General features: G+C 43.4%; 2 protein-coding genes across 19 annotated transcripts in view; both read right to left on the reverse strand.

The window, feature by feature from the left end:
* Nucleotides 1–3,607, reverse strand: part of cacna1bb (calcium channel, voltage-dependent, N type, alpha 1B subunit, b) — a 144,786-nt gene extending 141,179 nt beyond the window's left edge. Inside the window, exons 1-2 of the mRNA XM_042709342.1 lie at nucleotides 2,395–3,607; nucleotides 726–831 (exon numbers count right to left, since the gene is read on the reverse strand). Of these exons, the coding sequence (XP_042565276.1) occupies nucleotides 726–831; nucleotides 2,395–2,654 (366 nt within the window). The 5' untranslated portion in view covers nucleotides 2,655–3,607. The remainder of the gene's footprint in view (nucleotides 1–725; nucleotides 832–2,394) is intronic.
* Nucleotides 3,608–8,193: 4,586 nt separating this feature from the next.
* Nucleotides 8,194–19,157, reverse strand: part of ehmt1b (euchromatic histone-lysine N-methyltransferase 1b) — a 35,254-nt gene continuing 24,290 nt past the window's right edge. For all 18 annotated transcript variants that reach the window (XM_031577237.2, XM_031577246.2, XM_031577245.2 and 15 more), the window contains 16 exons: nucleotides 18,375–18,601; nucleotides 17,932–18,129; nucleotides 17,523–17,605; nucleotides 17,276–17,382; nucleotides 16,941–17,063; nucleotides 16,189–16,290; nucleotides 15,698–15,802; nucleotides 15,008–15,162; nucleotides 14,423–14,587; nucleotides 13,836–13,980; nucleotides 13,562–13,639; nucleotides 13,137–13,252; nucleotides 12,852–12,938; nucleotides 12,609–12,687; nucleotides 10,723–10,898; nucleotides 8,194–10,091 (listed from right to left, as the gene is read on the reverse strand). In XM_031577237.2, the coding sequence (XP_031433097.1) occupies nucleotides 9,908–10,091; nucleotides 10,723–10,898; nucleotides 12,609–12,687; nucleotides 12,852–12,938; nucleotides 13,137–13,252; nucleotides 13,562–13,639; nucleotides 13,836–13,980; nucleotides 14,423–14,587; nucleotides 15,008–15,162; nucleotides 15,698–15,802; nucleotides 16,189–16,290; nucleotides 16,941–17,063; nucleotides 17,276–17,382; nucleotides 17,523–17,605; nucleotides 17,932–18,129; nucleotides 18,375–18,601 (2,130 nt within the window). In that variant the 3' untranslated portion in view covers nucleotides 8,194–9,907. The remainder of the gene's footprint in view (nucleotides 10,092–10,722; nucleotides 10,899–12,608; nucleotides 12,688–12,851; nucleotides 12,939–13,136; nucleotides 13,253–13,561; nucleotides 13,640–13,835; nucleotides 13,981–14,422; nucleotides 14,588–15,007; nucleotides 15,163–15,697; nucleotides 15,803–16,188; nucleotides 16,291–16,940; nucleotides 17,064–17,275; nucleotides 17,383–17,522; nucleotides 17,606–17,931; nucleotides 18,130–18,374; nucleotides 18,602–19,157) is intronic.

Raw genomic sequence — 19,157 nt, forward strand, 5'->3', positions numbered from 1 at the left:
CTCTACAGGCAAAGGGTTCAATAGGCAGTCTGGGCGGTACGAGTAAGCCGGTGCTGGATCAAAGCCAGCCCAGCGTGACGACATGGAGGCTAGCCGAGAGCCAGCAGGGACACATGTGTCAATGCTCCGTGGTAAGGCTGTGCTAATGAGCCTGCCAGCCAGGCTACGCCACCCCCATGGACCCAGGAGGGGAGGAAGGGAGCGTGGCCGCTGTGTCAGCCAGAGCCTGGGCACTCAGGGTGGGACTGTGGGTTCCTTTTAATGGGCTCTCCGGTCACCAGGCGACACTGGTGCAGCGGCAAAAATTGATCAATGCATGTTGCTCAAGATGATGTGTGTGGGAGTATAGAGAGAGACAGAGAGAGAGAGAAAGTGAGTCGGAGAGAGAGAGAGAGAGAGAGAGAGAGAGAGAGAGACAACGAGAAGGAGAGATCCAGTGTCTTTGTTCAGATGGGCCTATTTTGATACCCTCCCTACCATCCCCCTCTTTTCACTCAATTAGCCATCTGACTATCCTTAAATGCCTAAAAGACCTTCAAATTCAGATGAAAAGCTATAACAGTGCATAACAGTCCATTACAACATGAGTGAAATATCCCATAGGTTAAAGGCGGACACATCAGGCAAAGGCTAAGAAGAACAGAGCAAATTCTGAGGGGAAAAAGAAGCATGTGCAAGGAGAGAAGCAGCAGCCCAGAGAGTGAGAGGCATCCTGCTGTGCTTACCAGGCGCTCGGACATGGGGGTCTTGTCTGCTGCTGGTAGGTGCTGCTCCAGGGCCAGCACTATACAGTTGGCGATGATGGTGGCGAGGATCATGTACTCAAATGGAGTGTGAAGGTCAAGGAAAGACAAGGAATGATACAATCTGGACACATAATATATCATCTCACACAAAAAGGAGAACAGGATAGAAGGACTAAGAACTGGGATGGTGTGGGTGCTCAGCTGATCACAGTGCTAACCAATCTATTACATAACTGGATCTTCTGATAAAGGCAAGAAATGTATAATCTCGTGTGATTTCTCATATGGGCTCTGCAATGACTGTAAAACCACTGATAATGGCATTAGGACATGACATAACTTTTAGAAGCTCCTACTAAAACTGGAAAGGGCTCAAATTTGTATCCAACACAATTTCATACTTCCGCCTTATTATGTGGTCAATATGCTGATTTCCAAGGATTCTTCTGATAAAGGATTCACCCCACAAGAAGGACTAATTCAACTTCCTTTCCAGCTGCCAGAAAATTTCAATTTGGTTTTAAGGCAAGATCCGTTTTTCAATCCATTTTACATTGCCATTCCCCCGAGGTTACGTCTTTATGGAACTGCCATGTAAAGCTTCAATGACTACTTAAGTCGCCCCCTCGCAACCCGTAGGGCAGACATACACAATATGCTCCACTTTGTCATATATACATTCAAAAGCCGTCTGCTTGGCCCCTGGAAATAAATATGTATGCAGCCGTGATGTCTAAACTGCCTTACGTTCCACTTCCACAGCGAACTGCTAAACGACGCTACGACTTGACGTTAGACAATTCAGTACCCTGGAGAGCGCTCTTGAGTGCAAATAAAACATGGGGGCCTAGTTTTCATGTTTTACTTTAGTTTTAAGTTTACCTTGCGTATACAACTTATGCATGCCGTGTTCATTCCATACTTTAAATGCAACACTTATTAGATGTAAACTAAGAGATAAAAGCTCACAGTACTTCAAATGCAGACAGATTATTGTTCATGCTGTTAACTGTACGTGACATTGCTACTGCCAAAAGATCTGGAAACTAGCATGAACTCTACAAGTAGCTTTCAGAAAATGTAAATGCAAGGGCACTCATGGAGACGGACACTTTTAAACTTAGCGCTAACCTGACAATGTTCATTTACATCACGACTAAAATAACATTGTAGGACGCCATGGGGTGGTGTGGATAAACCTATAGATTTAGGATTTGAAATACCCCCGAGCCTCAGAAACGATTGCCCGTGACTACAAAAGGGGCATACTTTCCTCGACAGCTTGGCGGCTGTATGTCAGCATTTACTGTAATCTCACAATAAGATTGAGACCATTTCTATGCTACCACCCAAATCAAAAAACTGGCCGCGAGTGTGTTCGCCTGTTGGATACCTGTGCACTGACACAAACTGGTATTTTGAATGGTGGGTATCTTTATATGTTGGCACACTATTGCCCGTTACACTACAATGTTGCAAAAAAAGGTTTTTTTATAGAGGATTATAATACTGCCTGGAATACTACAATGGAAAAGGAAACCACACGTCAAATTTGACAGTTCTTTTCTCACAGATGTTAGCTTCAATCACTCAAATCACTTGCAACCTGTTCTCATTTTGACGGTCATTTTTTAACCGGAAAGGATATGGCCATTCGGTAATTCTCTTAGCATACTTCCTTATGATATTGTCCTCGCTAAAAATAAACAAGGACCGATTGACAGTGAAGCAATTCTGTTTTGTCTGTTTTGGGTTGTACAAAGCCATTGTCCTGGCTCTTTGAGCCATCGACTGCTTGTACACCCTCTGGCCGCCTGGGGGACCTCCCGCTCGGGCGCCCCCTCTTCCAGCGCCCGGCGGACCTCCGCCTCCATAGCGGGTTGGTAGATCATCTCCAAAGCGAGTCATTCTAGAAATAAACAGATCCAACAAGGAATATCCAAAAAGACATTAATTACAAAAGGTCAGAGAAGCATCGCAACGCACACACTTGCCAAGACCAAGAGTCTCCATCAGTGCATGCTGTTCCGTGTGGTGTGATAACTGGAGAGAAATGTTGGATTGTCTTCTCTTGATTTTATCTCTTGTTTCTACACCCTCTCAATCCATCCTTCGGTGTAATGCGAATAAATCACAAAGTTCGCGTGTATATGCGTTCCGAGTAAACCGCACTTCATTGACCCGTAGGAAAAGCAAATTAATGAATTCCACGTATGCAGAAGATGACATTCCAGGTCGAAAAATGACCAAACAGAAAAGTAAACGTGCTCATGGTATAATGTCATTCAAGGAAAATGTCAATTTTGCCATATTTGAAATAAAAACAACACAAAACCACTCCAAATGCTCGTAAATCTCCGTTCGTTTGATGACTCCAGCTAAACAAGGCTGTATGGAAAAAACATTCCTTCTTCACGAAAAATGTGAATTAATTACAAAACAGTCAGAAGCGTCTTCCTCGGTACTTCCACTTGTCCACTTGCGATGTAGGCTACAAATGTAGTCTATTGAGTAGACGCTGGTCCTCATGAATAGACGCATGTGACTAAAATTAACCTATCGGCAAGGCCACCTGCACTACGATTCTCCACCAGAATCGGGAGGAGGGATTCTCCACCACATCCGATCAATACAAGCTTATTTATAACTCTCAAGTTACTCAGATTCCTTTTTTTGCGTCTTCGCCGTTTTTTCCTTCTCCTGCGCAGTAACTTGCCAAATAGCCAAATTGGGGTTATGGATCACAGATGTGTTTTTTCATTGTCTCACGGATGGAGGATTTGAATGCCACAGGTGCGCGCACCGACTACGAAGCGAAAAACTACAGATAGGCTATAGGTCTTAAAATATGGTGGAGAGAGTGAAGAACAGAATGGGTGGCTAGAAAATAGACAAAAACGTGACACACTTTTCGAAAACAGTAAAAACATAGATTGTGTGGAGATAGGCAGGTAACTCACAGCCTCTGAATTAATCATAAATTCATAGGCTAATAATACGCAATTTAAGTATAATGTTGTGCGAGTTGTTTTCTGCAGTGTTTTTAACACTGTATGTTAAATTAATGAAACAAATAACTATTCCTGTAATTCCAGTGATTAATCTAGCGGTAATTTGAAATCGGCAACAAATGTAATTGTTACACAAAGAAAGGGCATCAATGTAGACCCATAATATAGAGTGTATTTTGTCTTTTTTTCTCCTGTTTATGTTCTCAATGCACCTTTTCTCAGGCGTCCTCCCAGCCAAGGCAGTGAGTCACGAGAGACATCCTGTGGTCTCAACCCAGCCGAGCACATGAAGAGCACGGATGAGACACATTCTGGCACAGAGTCATGGGTTAAGGATAGGACAGACATTCAGGAGGTGACGGCCGATGAATACCCCACAAGTGTAGGACACTCTCCTCACGTCTAAGAGCACTACTGGCTCTAGTATGTTGCAACGGTCAAGCGCTACATCTGACAAAATGCCTGGACACGGAATCACCTTCATCTGTTAAAATGGATGCAAAAACATTCAATCAAGCCTTCAACTGCATTAGTGGCCAACGCCATCATTGAAACGGAGGCGTTGATTATTATGGGCCACATAACAGACATTGCATGGTGACGGGTGTTGGCTAGGGCCTAAAATCGTTTTTGCTGATATCCGCCTGACCGATGAAGGGGAAGAACAGTCTACAGTAACCAATATTATCCTGCTACCACATTTTTCACAGGTACCACAGTGACTGCACATGTAGGTCATCCACAAAGTACCACTTTATTCTGCGATTAGACATTTATGGTGTGTCTTTATTGAGATTTTATGATGGGATTGGAAACCTATAGAGGGACGATGGGGTCCACTGGCATGTAGGAACCATTGGTTCGCGTTGGTTATCAAAAACGGCCAGACAAATACCCCTGAATTGAAATTTTAAACAGAGCCCGTTAAATGAATGGCCACCAAACCCCCAATCTCTAATTCAGTTAAGATTAGGTGGATTTTGTGAATGAATGCAATGAGGATTTCATGTTACACTAAAATCATGTCCCTGACATTCAATGAGATATGCCATTCGTCATCATTATTTAAACTCATTTTGCTAGTGATTAGGCTACGTCTTGGTTTATGGTGATCTTTACAGAGGTGCTTGAGGGAGGATATGGAAATCAGCTTCCACTCTACACATGCCCCCCTTTCACCAGGAGGTCTCTCTGCGTGAGAGATCCGGAAAACTCTTGGCATTAATTCAGGCTTCTGTATGCATCACTTCTGCACCCGAGGGGCACAACTCAGTTGGACACAATCTCTTCAAAACTGAATTACTACCAGCTGTCAATCACGTAACTCTTTCAACCAGGGACATACTTGCCGGGTACAGAAAACGTGAAAATGTAAACTAAGGCAATTTAACATTCTGAATAACACAATACTCTAAGTCTAAGCGTAACGTTTGTCACTTCGTTTTTTCAAATAACACAGACTGCTCTTTTCATTGATACTGATTGTTCCAACCTCTAACAGTTAGAAGGTGTCTGCACGCGAGCAACTCAGAGATTATCAAGAACCTCTACTCCCTCTCGTGGCTGTTCATGTGTAGTGCTCGTGAAGGAACTCGACTTGCAATTTGATGATCCACACACAATGACTGGAATGGTGTAAAAAAAAAAACCTTGGCACGTTGGATCCTTTATGTAAAATAGCACAGAGCAGGAACCCAAGAAGGAACAGTACGGACGGTAGGGGTTGCTTGGTACACTGAGATACACTTAAAGTCGAAGCTTGAAATGTCCAATCATCAATGATTGCCAATGCTGTGAATATTTTGAAAATAGCCAAAATGGTCTAATCAAATCTTGTTTTATTCCTATTCACTTTGAGTGAACGTTGTGGGGGCTGCGTGAGAGCCAAGCAAATTATTAAATTTTTCGTCGGTTCGGTTCCATTATGTTCTTGTTGTCTTGTAAATAAAGGCGTGCGTGCCTGCTGAAATGACAATTGAATGTGAAATCAATAGCAAGCATAATCCAGAAAGATATTTCTCATAGAACCTTGAATAATGACTTGACATTTTGCAGCAGGTTTATAGGGCAAAGGCAAAATGTTAACGACAGCCTAAATGTTGAAATGGTAAAGTTCACAGGTAGAGTTTGCATCTTTCTGCTTCTCCACAAGGAACCGTTAGAGATTCATTCACATTTCTTCAGAAAAGGACAGTATATTTAGAGGTTAATTTGCAAAGCAGCTTAAGGTTAGCCTACACCCCAAAGAGACCACTGTGCGTAAACTTAAATTTTATTTTTTTGAAAAAGGATTCAAATGTTTTGATTGATTTTAAAGACGTATGGCCTACCTGATGTCCTCAGAGAAAGCCTCATGCGCATCAATGATATTAGGGACATTTTTGTTGTGGAACGACCCTTCGAGTTCATGAATTGTGTCGTAGTATGTTGGTTCGTCGGTGCCCACGTCTGATCCATCTAGGCTGTCGTCCTCTGTGGACCCAACTGTGGCGGTACGTCTCTGTCCCGGTGTGTTGGATTTGTCTGTTCGAGACCACGAACTGTACTCTGCGCCCAAGGTCAACATCCGCCAAGCTCCAAATGTGACCGACCTCACCGCTTAAACCAAAAACAAAAACAAGAGAAAGTATTAATATCGCTCAATTTGATCTTGAATTAATTGGTAGGATTCACAGTTTTGTCCCGTGAAGTGTTCAAAACTTTGTTGCGGTTTGTTGACAAAGGGACACAGGCTACTTTTCTAGGTGTTGGTCTGCTAGGCTCCCATTGGCTCCTTTCAAACTGAAATGGACAAGATGCGCACAGGTGTTCTACGGATATTATGGTTTTAGTCTTCTGCATTTTGCATCAGTGTGACACAGCTTTCACTTATACCGGAGGAAATTTGTGATTTTCTCACATTCAAGTTAATCAGTTTGTCAAATTCTCCGAGTATCATCTTTAAAGTCCTGCCATTGTAATACCATTCACTTTTTGTCAAGTTCAGCGAATTGCTCCTCATGGTCATCAAGCCGTCCGTTCAAAAAAAACATAGTAGAGCTCAAAGATCAATAACCTATCGCAAAACGGAATCGCGGACTCTATCTTTACAAAACACACAAAATATTAATTTTCAGCTTTTGCCTTCACAAGAAAAAAATATAGCGTAGTTAAAAATCAGCTGTAAAAATGTACAGCGAATATCGTAGTTACCAGTCACTTACCACTACTGATCTGTCAGAAATACATTAACAATTGTAATTGTGTATCCATATCCAGAATGGCAACCGCAAGTTACTCACATGGCAGTTAGACCTAGTTCAAAGATTTTGACCAGAATAGAGATGAAATGTGAGGTTTGAAAAGAATACCTCTATATAACCAAACTCTGAGCCACATGATTCCTACCATAGACCACAGTGGATCTCCTCTCCACCCATCTAGAGTAGTGCTGTGCCCTCTTCATTGCCATGGTAGCCTCGCTGTTTGGGACCCAGCGTTTAGGAGCCTGCAGAGGACACCAGTTGGACGAGGTCTGGCTCTATGTTATACGTCCCTTTCCCTCATCTGTCTGATCTGTTTACGTCCAAACCAACCAAACAAGGCCCTGATTGGGCACATGAATTTTGCCCCATCATGGAATGCGGAAAACATAGTTTCCTGTCCGGTTAGCTAAGAGTCCTAATCATCCTATCCAAAGCTCTCTATTCCCTCCTAGCTTCCTTAGAAGTGTATGATGGAGCTCTTTTCTGTCTGGGCAATCAGGAAGGAAACAATCATCATGCAGTTTATACTGAGAAACAAAGGCCCAGCTGATATGCAATCAGAGATTTCCTGCTTGGCTCTCTTTGTGCCATGCCTCTCTCGCTTTCTCTCCCCTGAAAAGACTTTCTGGGCCCCGAGACTCAAGAGTTGGTCGAGTCTTCCTGATTGAAACCTCTCTGACACTAGCAGTGGCCATAGGCAGATGAAGCGTCTCCATGTTACCCCTCAGCAGCTAAAATTTTAACGAAAGATTTCAGATCTCTATCTTGCATCTTACTCTTTGCAACCATGTATGACACTAGTGGTCTATGCATGCACGGGCATGTAATGCTTACACCTCTGCTGAGGTTGAAAGACTTGTCCCAGATAACACCCACATTCTTCAGATGAAAACATCTACTCCTTCAAAGTCAATCATAGTTTAAAGCATTGAGTGTCGCAAGAAAGGATGGTTGTGGAGGATGAAGACCGGTAGTACAAACAGGAAATGTTACGTGCCCGTGAACCCGCTCAACCCATGCTCACACACTTACAGTGCTGCCCCAAATCCAATCAGCAAGTCCAGCATGCACTGTGTGAGGAGACCTGCCGATACACAATGTGTCCACTGATGACTTAAATCAGGAAAACGTATGCAAAATATGTTATGTAACTTCAATGCAAAAAATGAACCAATGCAGTGGTCAACAGCATCCTTTTATCAGTAGTAAATTTATTGAAAAAAAAAAAAAAATACAACCAAGCATGGAGCATCGTAAGTTTCACTATCCAGAATTATGTAACATAAAGAAAAAGTATTATTTTTTATTTTTTTGTACTTACATCTCTGAGAATTTGCACAAGGGACAATACTATACTATGCACATTTAAAAAGACAGAATAATAGATTGACCAGCCACGTGAAGTCATGAAACGGAAATGATACTGGCTAACTACAGCTAATACAGTTAAAAAACTGGGAGGTAAATTTATATGTAAAAAAAAAAAAAAAAAAAAAACTAGAAAGACTTCATCTTATTTTACAACTCATATTCACTTCTTGTGAGCAATACAAAATAAAAAGAACAAAAAAAAAAAACTTTTTCAGCACCATTTTCTCTGTCCATGTGTGTCCCTCTAACAACCCTCCTGGTTTCTTGCAGCGATACGAATGTTCGGCTTTCTTTTGCAAGTGTTCAGTAAACATGCCATCTTGTCATTAAACTGAACATTAAAAGTGAAATAATATTGATAAACGCAGCCCCCCCCCCCTTTTCAATTTGTCCTATACACAAGAGTGCAGTGTGTCAACACTCCCAATCTTTTCCAAGACAGATACATGCGAGAGGACCAGCACTTTGAGCGAGAAGCTGATCAAATAAGAAGCCTGTCCACTCCACAATTAGAGCTCATGTCAGCAGAGTAGACCAGCGCCACCCTGTTTTTCAAGAGGATAGCTGGTTGGCTTTAATGGGCCGTGACCTTCAGGAGTAATCATGACAATCCCGTCGATGGGACAGGCGTGTTGTCGCAGCAAACTGCAACAAATGTAATAGAACTTATTGAGACATTTCATGAAAAAAAGGAAACGGTTGCACAAGACAAATTTGCATGGCCCCTGAGACACTGCTGTCTATCAGAGCTTCTGTTGCATTCATTTCACCACAAGTTCGTCCGACTTTATTTCCACATAGCGACATCTTGCTCCGTACAGGTGTGGATGACTGCACCTCCCACTTGAGATCCATGACTGGTTCAGCTCAATTGTGTGTGGACGTCCGGTGATTGACAAAACGCTCTCAGAAGACCGAGTGGTACTAGATGACATGCTGTGGATGCATCGTGGGCACAAGTCATGCAGTCACTCTCGCAATTGCACTGTTTGTAGTTTTGTATTCACAACAGATCCAGCAGCGTCTTACTCGATTCCCCAGAAGGCTTCAGGGGTGGCAGAGAAATTATGGTTGAAGGATAATAATAATAAAAAAAAGAACACTTACAGATTTAAAAACAAATTAGAATAAAAAGAGAAGGCTTTTATTTTTTACACACTATTCGTATCCCGTGACCCAAAGCTCTGTCATCCATCCAGCGGTCTTTTAGACGCAGCCACTGAAAACACTTTCTGACCCAAATGCATAATGTTTTTAACTATCAGAGAGTCACGGCGCTCTGTACAGAACCCCAGCAAAATACGGCTGGCATGACTGACATTAGGTCCAACGTGGGTACGGGCGGGGAGGGGGAGGGGGAGGGGGAAGGGGTTCACGTGTGCGTTTTTGTGTTCCTCGATGCTGGTGTGGAAGGGTGGGTGAACGAGTTCAGTGGAGTTTGGCTGGTAGAGGGTGGTGCTCAGGTGGAGTGGATGGTGGGGGCAGTGATGGCGGATGTGTGCCCAGGCAGAGGGCACCTTGTGCGTGGGCAGGATCAGGAGGGGCTGGAGGGGGTGGTGGAGGAGCTGGTGTCGGGCAGGGCACTGGGCTGCTGCTCGGGGGTGCTGTCCGCCTGCCTGTGGGCTGTGGCCGTGGCAGAGTACTTGCACTTGGTGGAGCCACACTGGCAGCTGAAGTCCTTGCCCTTAATGTCCCAGAAGTGGTCACCGTAGTCAAAGCTAAGGGAGAAAACAAGAACACAGAAAAGGTGTTTGACTGACTTTATATATATATATATATATATATATATATATATATATATATATAAATAAATAAATAAATAAATAAATAAGACGACACGTACACACACACTCTTTATATTATATATATATTTTTGTTTTTGTTGAAAAAACACATTTTATCTATTAAGGTGTCAAGTTAAACAGTGAAGACTTACACCTCCTATATTATGCAAGCATTTCCAGTCACGTGCCTCTAGTGAGCAGCACTGCAGGGGGCTCCATTAGGTGGCAACACCATAGATTACAAATCTGCCATCGAATTCAATTTAGCTCGGAGTCTGTCACCAGTTTTGGGATCATTTATGCAAAAACTATTACTTGCCTTTAGACTTTTTTTATATATTTTTTTAGTGTAACGATATTTTAACAATGGGTCAGAACGATCCATTCCTGCATTCTGGAATACCTCTGTAGAATGACTATGTTAAGGCAAGAGCCATCTTACCTGATAGTGTATCGTTTGTTCTGGTGTTCTTTTAAACAGTGATAGTGCAGTAATGTTGTGTTGTGTTGTGGTGCGATGCGGTGTGGTGTGGTGAAAGAAGGTGGGCTTGCACCCCACTCGTACCCCAGCTCTTCTCCAGCGCGGATGTTCTTACTGGCGTAGAAGGCCACGCGGGGGAAGCGCAGGTCCTGGTGCGAGGTGAACACGCGGCACGGGAACAGGTTCGGCTCACACAAGTGATTGATGAAGCGGCTGATGTTGCCGTAGAAACGGGCGTCTATACAGTACACATCCCCTACCTGCAAGACAACAGGTCAACATTGAGTAACTTTAAGTAACATTAAAGTTGGGCAATAAATTAGTTGTATACGTGACATTGCATAGAACAACAAATAAATGTTTTAACAAACTTTGTGGCTAGACCCTGGCTAGGACCTCAAACAGCACTATGCTGAAGAAGGCAGTGTAAGGCATAGCCACAGTAGAGGTGTGAATAGGAGAGCACATCAAACAAAAGACTGAGAAGAAACACAAATATCAAAAGAATAGCTTATTATTTCCCACTCTCCCTCAAGAGGAACATCAAGGGGTTGGCAGAATAAGAAGGAATTCTTGAAGAGCTGTTAGACTGAAACCTGCTTGTGCAACCCGCCCCTATACACACACAAGCTCACAATGAGACTTGGCAAAATGATAAATCTTCAGAAAAGCTCCTGCTGCATTTCTATTATCCCACTCTGTATGTGTTTGTGCGTGCGTGTGTGTGTGTTTGTGCGTGCGTGCGTGTGTGTGTCTTGTGTAGTGTGGCAAAGCCAAATCAACTAGGCATATTCTGAACATAATTAACCTAGCTTACTTGAATCCCTACACGATGGACATACTTGTGATTAAAACTAAACCCAATGTGTGAGTAAATGTTCGTGTTCTGCCCAGCCTGGGCCACTGACCTAGCTGCTCACTCGCTGCTGACAGGTAGATTTGCCACCAGCTGTCTTGGACTGGCTAAATTAAGTTGGTTCTTTGTAGTTTGTTCAGTTTTTAATATATATATATATATATTTTTTTTTAGTTGTTGGTATCCAAAGACAGGTAATCCAACGATCTACAAGACCCCACAGCTCATAGGACTCAAATACGTGAAAACCAACCAGGGAGGGAAAACAGACGCGTTCACTAGCACACACAATTCAATCAATGAGCCAAATGGGGAAAGGGATAGCTAAGCTACATAACAAGTTACAGGTAGAGACATCCATGGTTCTGCCTGGCAGCTAGTACTTTCCTATCCATGTGAGTTAGCGATTCTCCAAAAAAGATTAAACCCTATATCCCAATATATACACACCTATTATCTCAATTCCTAAAATGACATCTCTTTCAAGGATTACCACACTACCACAGTTTTGGTTTAAAACTCAATTAATGACCGACCAGTGAACCCACATGCTCCGCACAGAGACGGCATTCTCAGGAGGCTCGGTAATCGTGTCACCTACGGCTACGGCTGCCTCTCTCCAAGATGGAGGTCATCTCTCACACACTCACACACACCTAAACAATATAACACCATTTATCAACATGAAGACCAGACACACAGTATTTATAGGCCTTGCTGAAATATCGGTGGGCTTAGAGAAGCAGCGCCTGTAGTAATCATCGTAACAATTTCAGGCTTTTGGAGCTCATCGGGGATCAGATTACACTCGCGTTTTTGACTGTGACCCTCATTATGGGATGTTGGGCATTCCCTCCTATACGGCCCCTTTTTGGAACCTGGAATTTTGGAATTAAGTGGTGAAAACTAAGCTCAGACTCGCCTTGGCTAATTCAGTAGGGAGTCTATGTTGCCTTGCGAGAAGCTGCACTAGCGATTGGCGCCAAACATTTCAGTTTTGATATGAGGACAGTTACAATTGAGGTTTGAGGGTCTGTGTTGTTGCTATGCTTAGTTTTAGGTGTGGTACTATGATTTGGTTGGGTGTCAGAGAAGGTGACGTGTGGGTCCATACCTTGTTGTCCAGGCTGAACAAGTAGGAGTCATTTTCCCTCACATCAGCCTCTGCATCAGAAATTATTTCCCCAACATATCTGTGTAGGACAATTAATCGACATGTAATCAGATGTCTCAAAGTCACAGGCAAATCAGACAAGAGACAATGGAACAATTAGCATACATTAGAGAGAGATAGTCAGAGAGTGATTGAGTACGTGCGTGTGTGTTAGAGAGAGGGGGGGGGGGGGGGGTGACTCACTCGCATACGAATGTGCCCTGGGGGATGTCCTGCAGGGTCTTCACCCCCCAGCCCATCACACGGGTCCTGAACAGCTGCAGCCGTAACCTGAAAGAGAAGCGGAGATGAATGAATATCTTTCTGGTGCCATGATATGTAATGCTTCAAATGCTGATGAGAGCCCTTTGGTTCACTATCTAAGTGTATAATACAATGCTGTGGACTCCATGGGATCTTGTCAGTGTGTGTGTATGAGGGTGGCCTTATTGTTCTGTGAGTGAGTTGTTTGTGGTCAGTGCAAGTCACCGTAGTCCGTTCTGCACCACGCGGTTCTTGCATGTTCTCCAGCACGAGCAGGCGTGGTTGCACTCGAAGATGAGTGGCGGTTCCTCAGCGCAAAACTCTGGCAGTAAGCGGCCCTCCTGGAGGAAGATGGAAGGAACATTAAAGACCGGTGGTTTCCACTAGCTGAACACAAGCCATGACCATGCACCATCAAAAGATGTATGTAGATGAAGATGGAATACAGTCTGTTTATTCAAATGACTGAATGCAAATATTTGATCATGCTCATTATGTAATTATTTGCCCATACTTTGACCCTTTGGGGTGTTACAGGAGACGGGAAATTATTTTGAACCTCCGCTGTAACAAACATGTACTCTGACTGACTGAGGATGTTCTCAACCCCTTCCTGACAATTCTTCTTATGTCACAGCAGGAATTCGTACCTTGTCATACCAACAGCGCAAGCTGAGTTGTCCACACATACAGTTGGTTGAGGAACAGTCGTCTTTGCATACACAATACTGCCAAAAGAAAGACAAGAGCGATATTTGGTTATCCTGTTATGGTTTTGTGTTTGTGTAAATTATTTGTGTTTATCTGTTTTGTAAGTATAAATAACACTCAGGGAAAAACTACAGCGCGAATATGAATGAGTAAAATGTGTGTGCGTGTGTGGGTGGTGGTTAAGTGATTAGTGGTTAGTTAACCCTTGCTTACCTGTAAGTGTGTAATGTTTTTGTCAATGTTCATTGGGGATGTAACACAGTTGTCGGGGATGTATTTGTAGTTGTCTGGACAGGGCTCGCTGTCAACAGCATTGACGCACGGAACAGGTACACACTCATAACCTCGCGCTATGTCCCTGCAGACATGCAGCACAGAGGAGAGTTTAACATGTGCACACAAGATTAAGAGAAAGAGAGAGAGAAAAAGAGAGAGCGAGAGAGAGCGGGAGAAAAAGAGAGAGAGAGAGAGAGAGAGAGAGAGAGAGAGAATAGAAATAAAAAGGAAGTAAAGCTAAAACTAGACAAAACTATTTTTAAAAAAATGTGAAGGAACTCAAGCAAAAGCGCTCATTGAAATTCTAGAAGACACAATGCACTGGTAAGAAAATGGCAGAAAACGGTTAAAAGATGACTAAAAAGCCCATCATAAAAGGAGGGTAGGCGAGGACAATAGGAAGAGGAAGGAGGCAACGATAGAAGAATGAAGGCAAAGACGGAGACAAATTAGCCAGCCGACTCAAATAGGAGTGCCAAGACTCTCAGCCCCCGCCCCTCCCCCCAGGGGAGTTGGTGTGGTACCTGCTGAGGAGCTTCTCCGCTGGCGTGGCTCTCCCCCTGCTCTCCTTGAGCCGGCGGCTGGTCTGCAGAGTGCTCCACACCTTGGAGTTGTGGCTGCAGCACTCCAGCGGCGTCTCGCCCTCGCGGTTCTTCAAACTCACGTCCGACCCCCGGGACAAGAACAGCCTGTGGAGCACCCAAGAGAACCTATTTAGAACATCTGGCCCACTTCAGGTGTCACCTGGCAGATACTGCAATGCATTGTAATCTGGACTGTCAAATGCCACAGACTCTATAGAGGCACCTCTTATTAAATGTTTAATATCTAGTGACTGTAACCTACACCACTTTACTCTAATTCACACCATACCCATTGAGACTAAACTGTACCATTCTGAACTAATTGTACATTTGGCTTTAATTATATATGTTATTTGTCATGTGTTACCGACAGGCTACTAAAACCAATAATAAAGGTATCAAATACACTTCTGCCTAAAGAGGAACGAGGAAAAGAACCTTCATCTGGTTTGACATTAACTGTTGGTCCACAATACTTTATAGTGTATTTTTTCAGGTTGCTGTGAAGTGCAGTGTTTGACTGACGTGACGCATTCGAGGCGGTTCTCCCGAGCAGCAATGTGCACTGGAGAGTCTCCATGGATGTTGACGGCGTGAAGGTCACAGCGCCCCTCCAGCAGGATCTCAGCGATCTCCACACAGCCAGAGAATGCTGCCCAGTGGAGACAGATATTCTCCTCCTAAATCAAAAAGGTCACCAGGTCAGAGGTCAGGTTATATCCCAGAACTCCCTCTGGTAGGACAAATAGTGGCAATTTCTGTCATTCCACAGGTAGAGAAAAGGGTATAATCCAGAACTCTTCCAGGATGTTTCTTTCCTTCATAAGAGGAGCCATAAATAGCCATATTTAGGGCCTGCTGGTAAAGACTGCCTAGCACCACAACAACTCTTTAGGCTTGAAGATCCTTTTTGCCTACTGACAAATAATTTACCATGTGGGTGGAATATATATAAAATAAAAGATATAGAGAAACTTTAGATAAAAAAAAAAAAAATAAAAATAAAAAAAACACACCATGATTGTCCTTAAGTAGAAGCACCCACTAAATGACAAAAGCAGAAAAATAACAGCTGATGAATGAAGCATAAGAAAGACATTGTTGCCTCTCTCAGTAGTTGTAGCCATCATACTCCGCAGACCCAAGCCTTCAGCAGGCCCCTGTGAGAGACCCAAGCCTTCAGCAGGCCCCTGTGAGAGCACCAGAGGGGCTAACCTTGTCTCTGATGTTGATGTCTGCGCCAGTGGAGAGCAGCAGCTTCACCAGTCCTACGTGCCTGTACTCCGTGGACCAAATCATGGCTGTCCAGCCTCCGTCGTCCTGAAATATTGCAATAAAAGAAATATTGCATTATGGGACAGGCCGGTTTCACACCGTTACTTTTATAGGGAGAATTAGAATGTATGGCACAAGCACGATATAAAAGTTTTCATGAGTACATGTGCTCCTTATGAATCGCTCTTGAGTGCTGTGTAATAAGCACCTTGCACTACCAATTTAACTAGAGGAACATTTACTGATGGCATCCTACTGGTGTAGCACAGCATTTAAGGGCAAGAAGCTCCAGCAAGAAGTTTCCTCGAGTCTTTTCAAGAAACTGCCACGGTTATGTTAAAACAAAAATGCACGACTTCTGAGAATTCGATTTATGTATTTAGTCACAGGTTGACTACATTACTGTGGAACATGATAAAGAGGGTACTCACCTGACAGTTGATGTCTATTAACCCAGTGCCAAGTAAGTGCTTCACAATCTCAAAATGCCCAAGTTTAGCAGCGAGGTGAAGACATGTTGAACCCTCAGCATCCTGCAAGGAGAAACATCCTCTAATAAACCCAGTGAGTGTTAACTATACAGTTCTAATAAAAACTATAGAGTCCTTTATTCACAATCTGTCAACTAATCAGGTCTTAAAAACCTTTACATGCCCCCTAAATAACAAGGAACAGAGGCTGGTTGTTTAATAATATATAATAAGGACATCCTATTGAGATTAACAAGAGAGGAACAAAACTATCAATTTTGTACGTGGAAGAGAACACCTTGACCCAGTTACTTTAATGTTTCTGGCTGAAGAGATCCTGAAGATGCTGCAGCCTGGAATTGTAGTTGATAGTCAGTACACTCACAATGCCCTTCCCAGATATGTGCAAGGGCTCTTTGTTAGAACAGGACACATGATGAGAGTGTAATTTGTTCTGCATGGCCACTTTACATAAGTGTCAGTGTATGCTTAAGCACACTCTCTATTAAAGTCCTTCTTCACCACGCAATGTACCATGAAAAGTTTCATGGCCTATTTACAAGATACTTAACATACATGTATATGTATAGACGTATATAGATTTATAGTATACTACAGATTTATAGTATAGACATTTATCACTGTCAATTTCCTGTCCCAGTGATGCAAAATCTGGGTACAACCGATGGGTTGCCATAGAAACCATGACCAACCTTGTGTGCCATGCTAGCCCCTGCCTTCAAGAGGTAGCGCACAGTGTCCAGATGATTATTCTCACAGGCCTCCATCATTGGGGTCCGCTGGTCGTCATCACACATGTCAAGGTTAGCACCCGCCTGGCACAGACGAGAGAGTTGCATCATTCATTATGTGGCGATTACTCTACAGCACATGAGTAAATGGGAGAGGTACTGAATCGAGTTTACTCGCTGTCAGCTCAGAGTCAGTCATCCCACAGTATGGAATTACCACCACAAGTGTCAAGGAGCTGTAAAGGAACATTCTCCTTTGGGAAGGGGATGGGAAACGGGGCTATCCGAGGCTCTACCTGGACCAGCATGTGACAGACTTCCTCATGGCCGGCCTCAGCTGCCACATGGAGGGGCGTTCGCTTGGTATGGTTCTCCATCTTAAAATTTGGATCGATGCCATCAACTGTTGGCCAGGAAAAAAACATCTTTAAAATTATGCAAATGTCTTTCACTGAATGAGCTGACCCTAGACCTACTATGACTGATTCATGATTTATTGTATCATCAGGTATAATACAATTCTAGTAGGTGATATATTCTTACCCAACATGAGCAAGACTTTCTGCAGCTCCCCTTGTTTGGCAGAAATATACAGTTGCTTTGGGTGAAACCGAAGCTTCTTGGGCCTGTAAATTAAAGAAATAGTGGAACAACAAACTCTTTAAAAAAAAATAAAAAATAATAATAATTAGCAGATTCAGCTACATTGCAGCAAGCTATACTTTTGGATTCAACTTGCGAAGAGTTAATATGTTTATTGTTATAATGTCCATTTAACGCCCATCAGCCCTCTAGAAGGTGAGTCATGTGAGAGGACAGCTGCATTCTCTTCTCTTCAGACCGTCGGACTACCCTCTTTTTGAGGATAGATCGAATAAAGCTGAGGACAGACTCTCAACACTTAGTCACTTGCCGCAACACAATTACTGTGTTCCACGAAAAGGAGTCTTACCTTTCTGTGTCCAGTGCCAATAGGATGCTCTCTAGAGTTTCTTTAGGTGGCCCAAGGGCAGGCACTACAGCCAACCCCACCCCTGCTGCGGTCCCTGGTTTAGGAGCTGTCGGGGACTGAGACGTGGCTGCCACGTCCGCGAGTTTGGGCAGGGTGCTGTCTGCTCTGCCCTCAGTGGACATGGATAAGCGAGATAACCTGAGGGAGAAAAATAACTTCTTAAGCTCAACACTACTAATGAAAAATGTCACAAGCAAACAAGCATAGAACTTGTGAGGGTGTGATTTTAATATTGCCTTTAACAAGATCAGGCATATGTATGTCAAGGTGCATGCAAAACTTTGTATTTCCTTTTGTTTGCTCAAATCCAATTAACAGCAAACAGCTCCGTTCACCCTCCACCCACTCCCTCCCTCCAGGTCCCCTTGACTCCACCAGCGTACCCTTCAGTGGTGGTGTCTGCCCTCCCTTCGGAAGTGCTTGGGGTGGCGGGGGCATGGGAAGGGGGCACCGTGGAGGTGGTGTCAGCCTTGGCGATGGTCACTTCCTTGGCTTTGCTGGCCTCCTCTCCGCAGTGTGGACAGAAGCTCTGGCCCCTAAGCACGGACGCACAGGCTCGGTGGAACCGATGGGAGATGGTGCTGTCCGGCTGGCACTCCATGAAGGTACCCTGTGGGGGTTGAGGAGGAGAGAGAAAAGCTGGTTTAAGCTTTGGTCTGAGACTGAAGACTGCAAATCAGATTTAGGATTGGACCTACGGTTCAATACATTTGTATTGAATTGGGTGTAAATTGTATTCCACTGCAAAGCTGTCAGTGTACTTCGAAAATCAAGTCATCATTATTTAAATGGGAAATGTGATACAATGTTGGTCTTCTGTTGAAATAGTATTTCATTGGATAAACACCATTTCAGAAAAATATTCAGGCTGTCATATTCTGGCTGTCAGAACAAGCAGTGATAATGCATACACTTATAACACAAACAATAAATGCATCTTGATGTTTAGTGAATGGCACTTGCAAAAAAACACCTGATTAGTCTTTCCTGGATTATATAAGCAATGGAGCAATGGGGGAGGGGATGGTGAGAGAAGAGGACAAACTAAAAGAAAACCAGCTTTAAAAAGAGGCTTTAAATAAACATCGTCATCTCATTCTGGTGTAATCCAATTTGGGAAACAAGCATCTCAGATCCTTCATTCAAAGGAATCCAACACTTACAAA

The sequence above is a fragment of the Clupea harengus genome, chromosome 12 (assembly GCF_900700415.2).
Source record: "Clupea harengus chromosome 12, Ch_v2.0.2, whole genome shotgun sequence".
NCBI lineage: Eukaryota > Metazoa > Chordata > Actinopteri > Clupeiformes > Clupeidae > Clupea > Clupea harengus.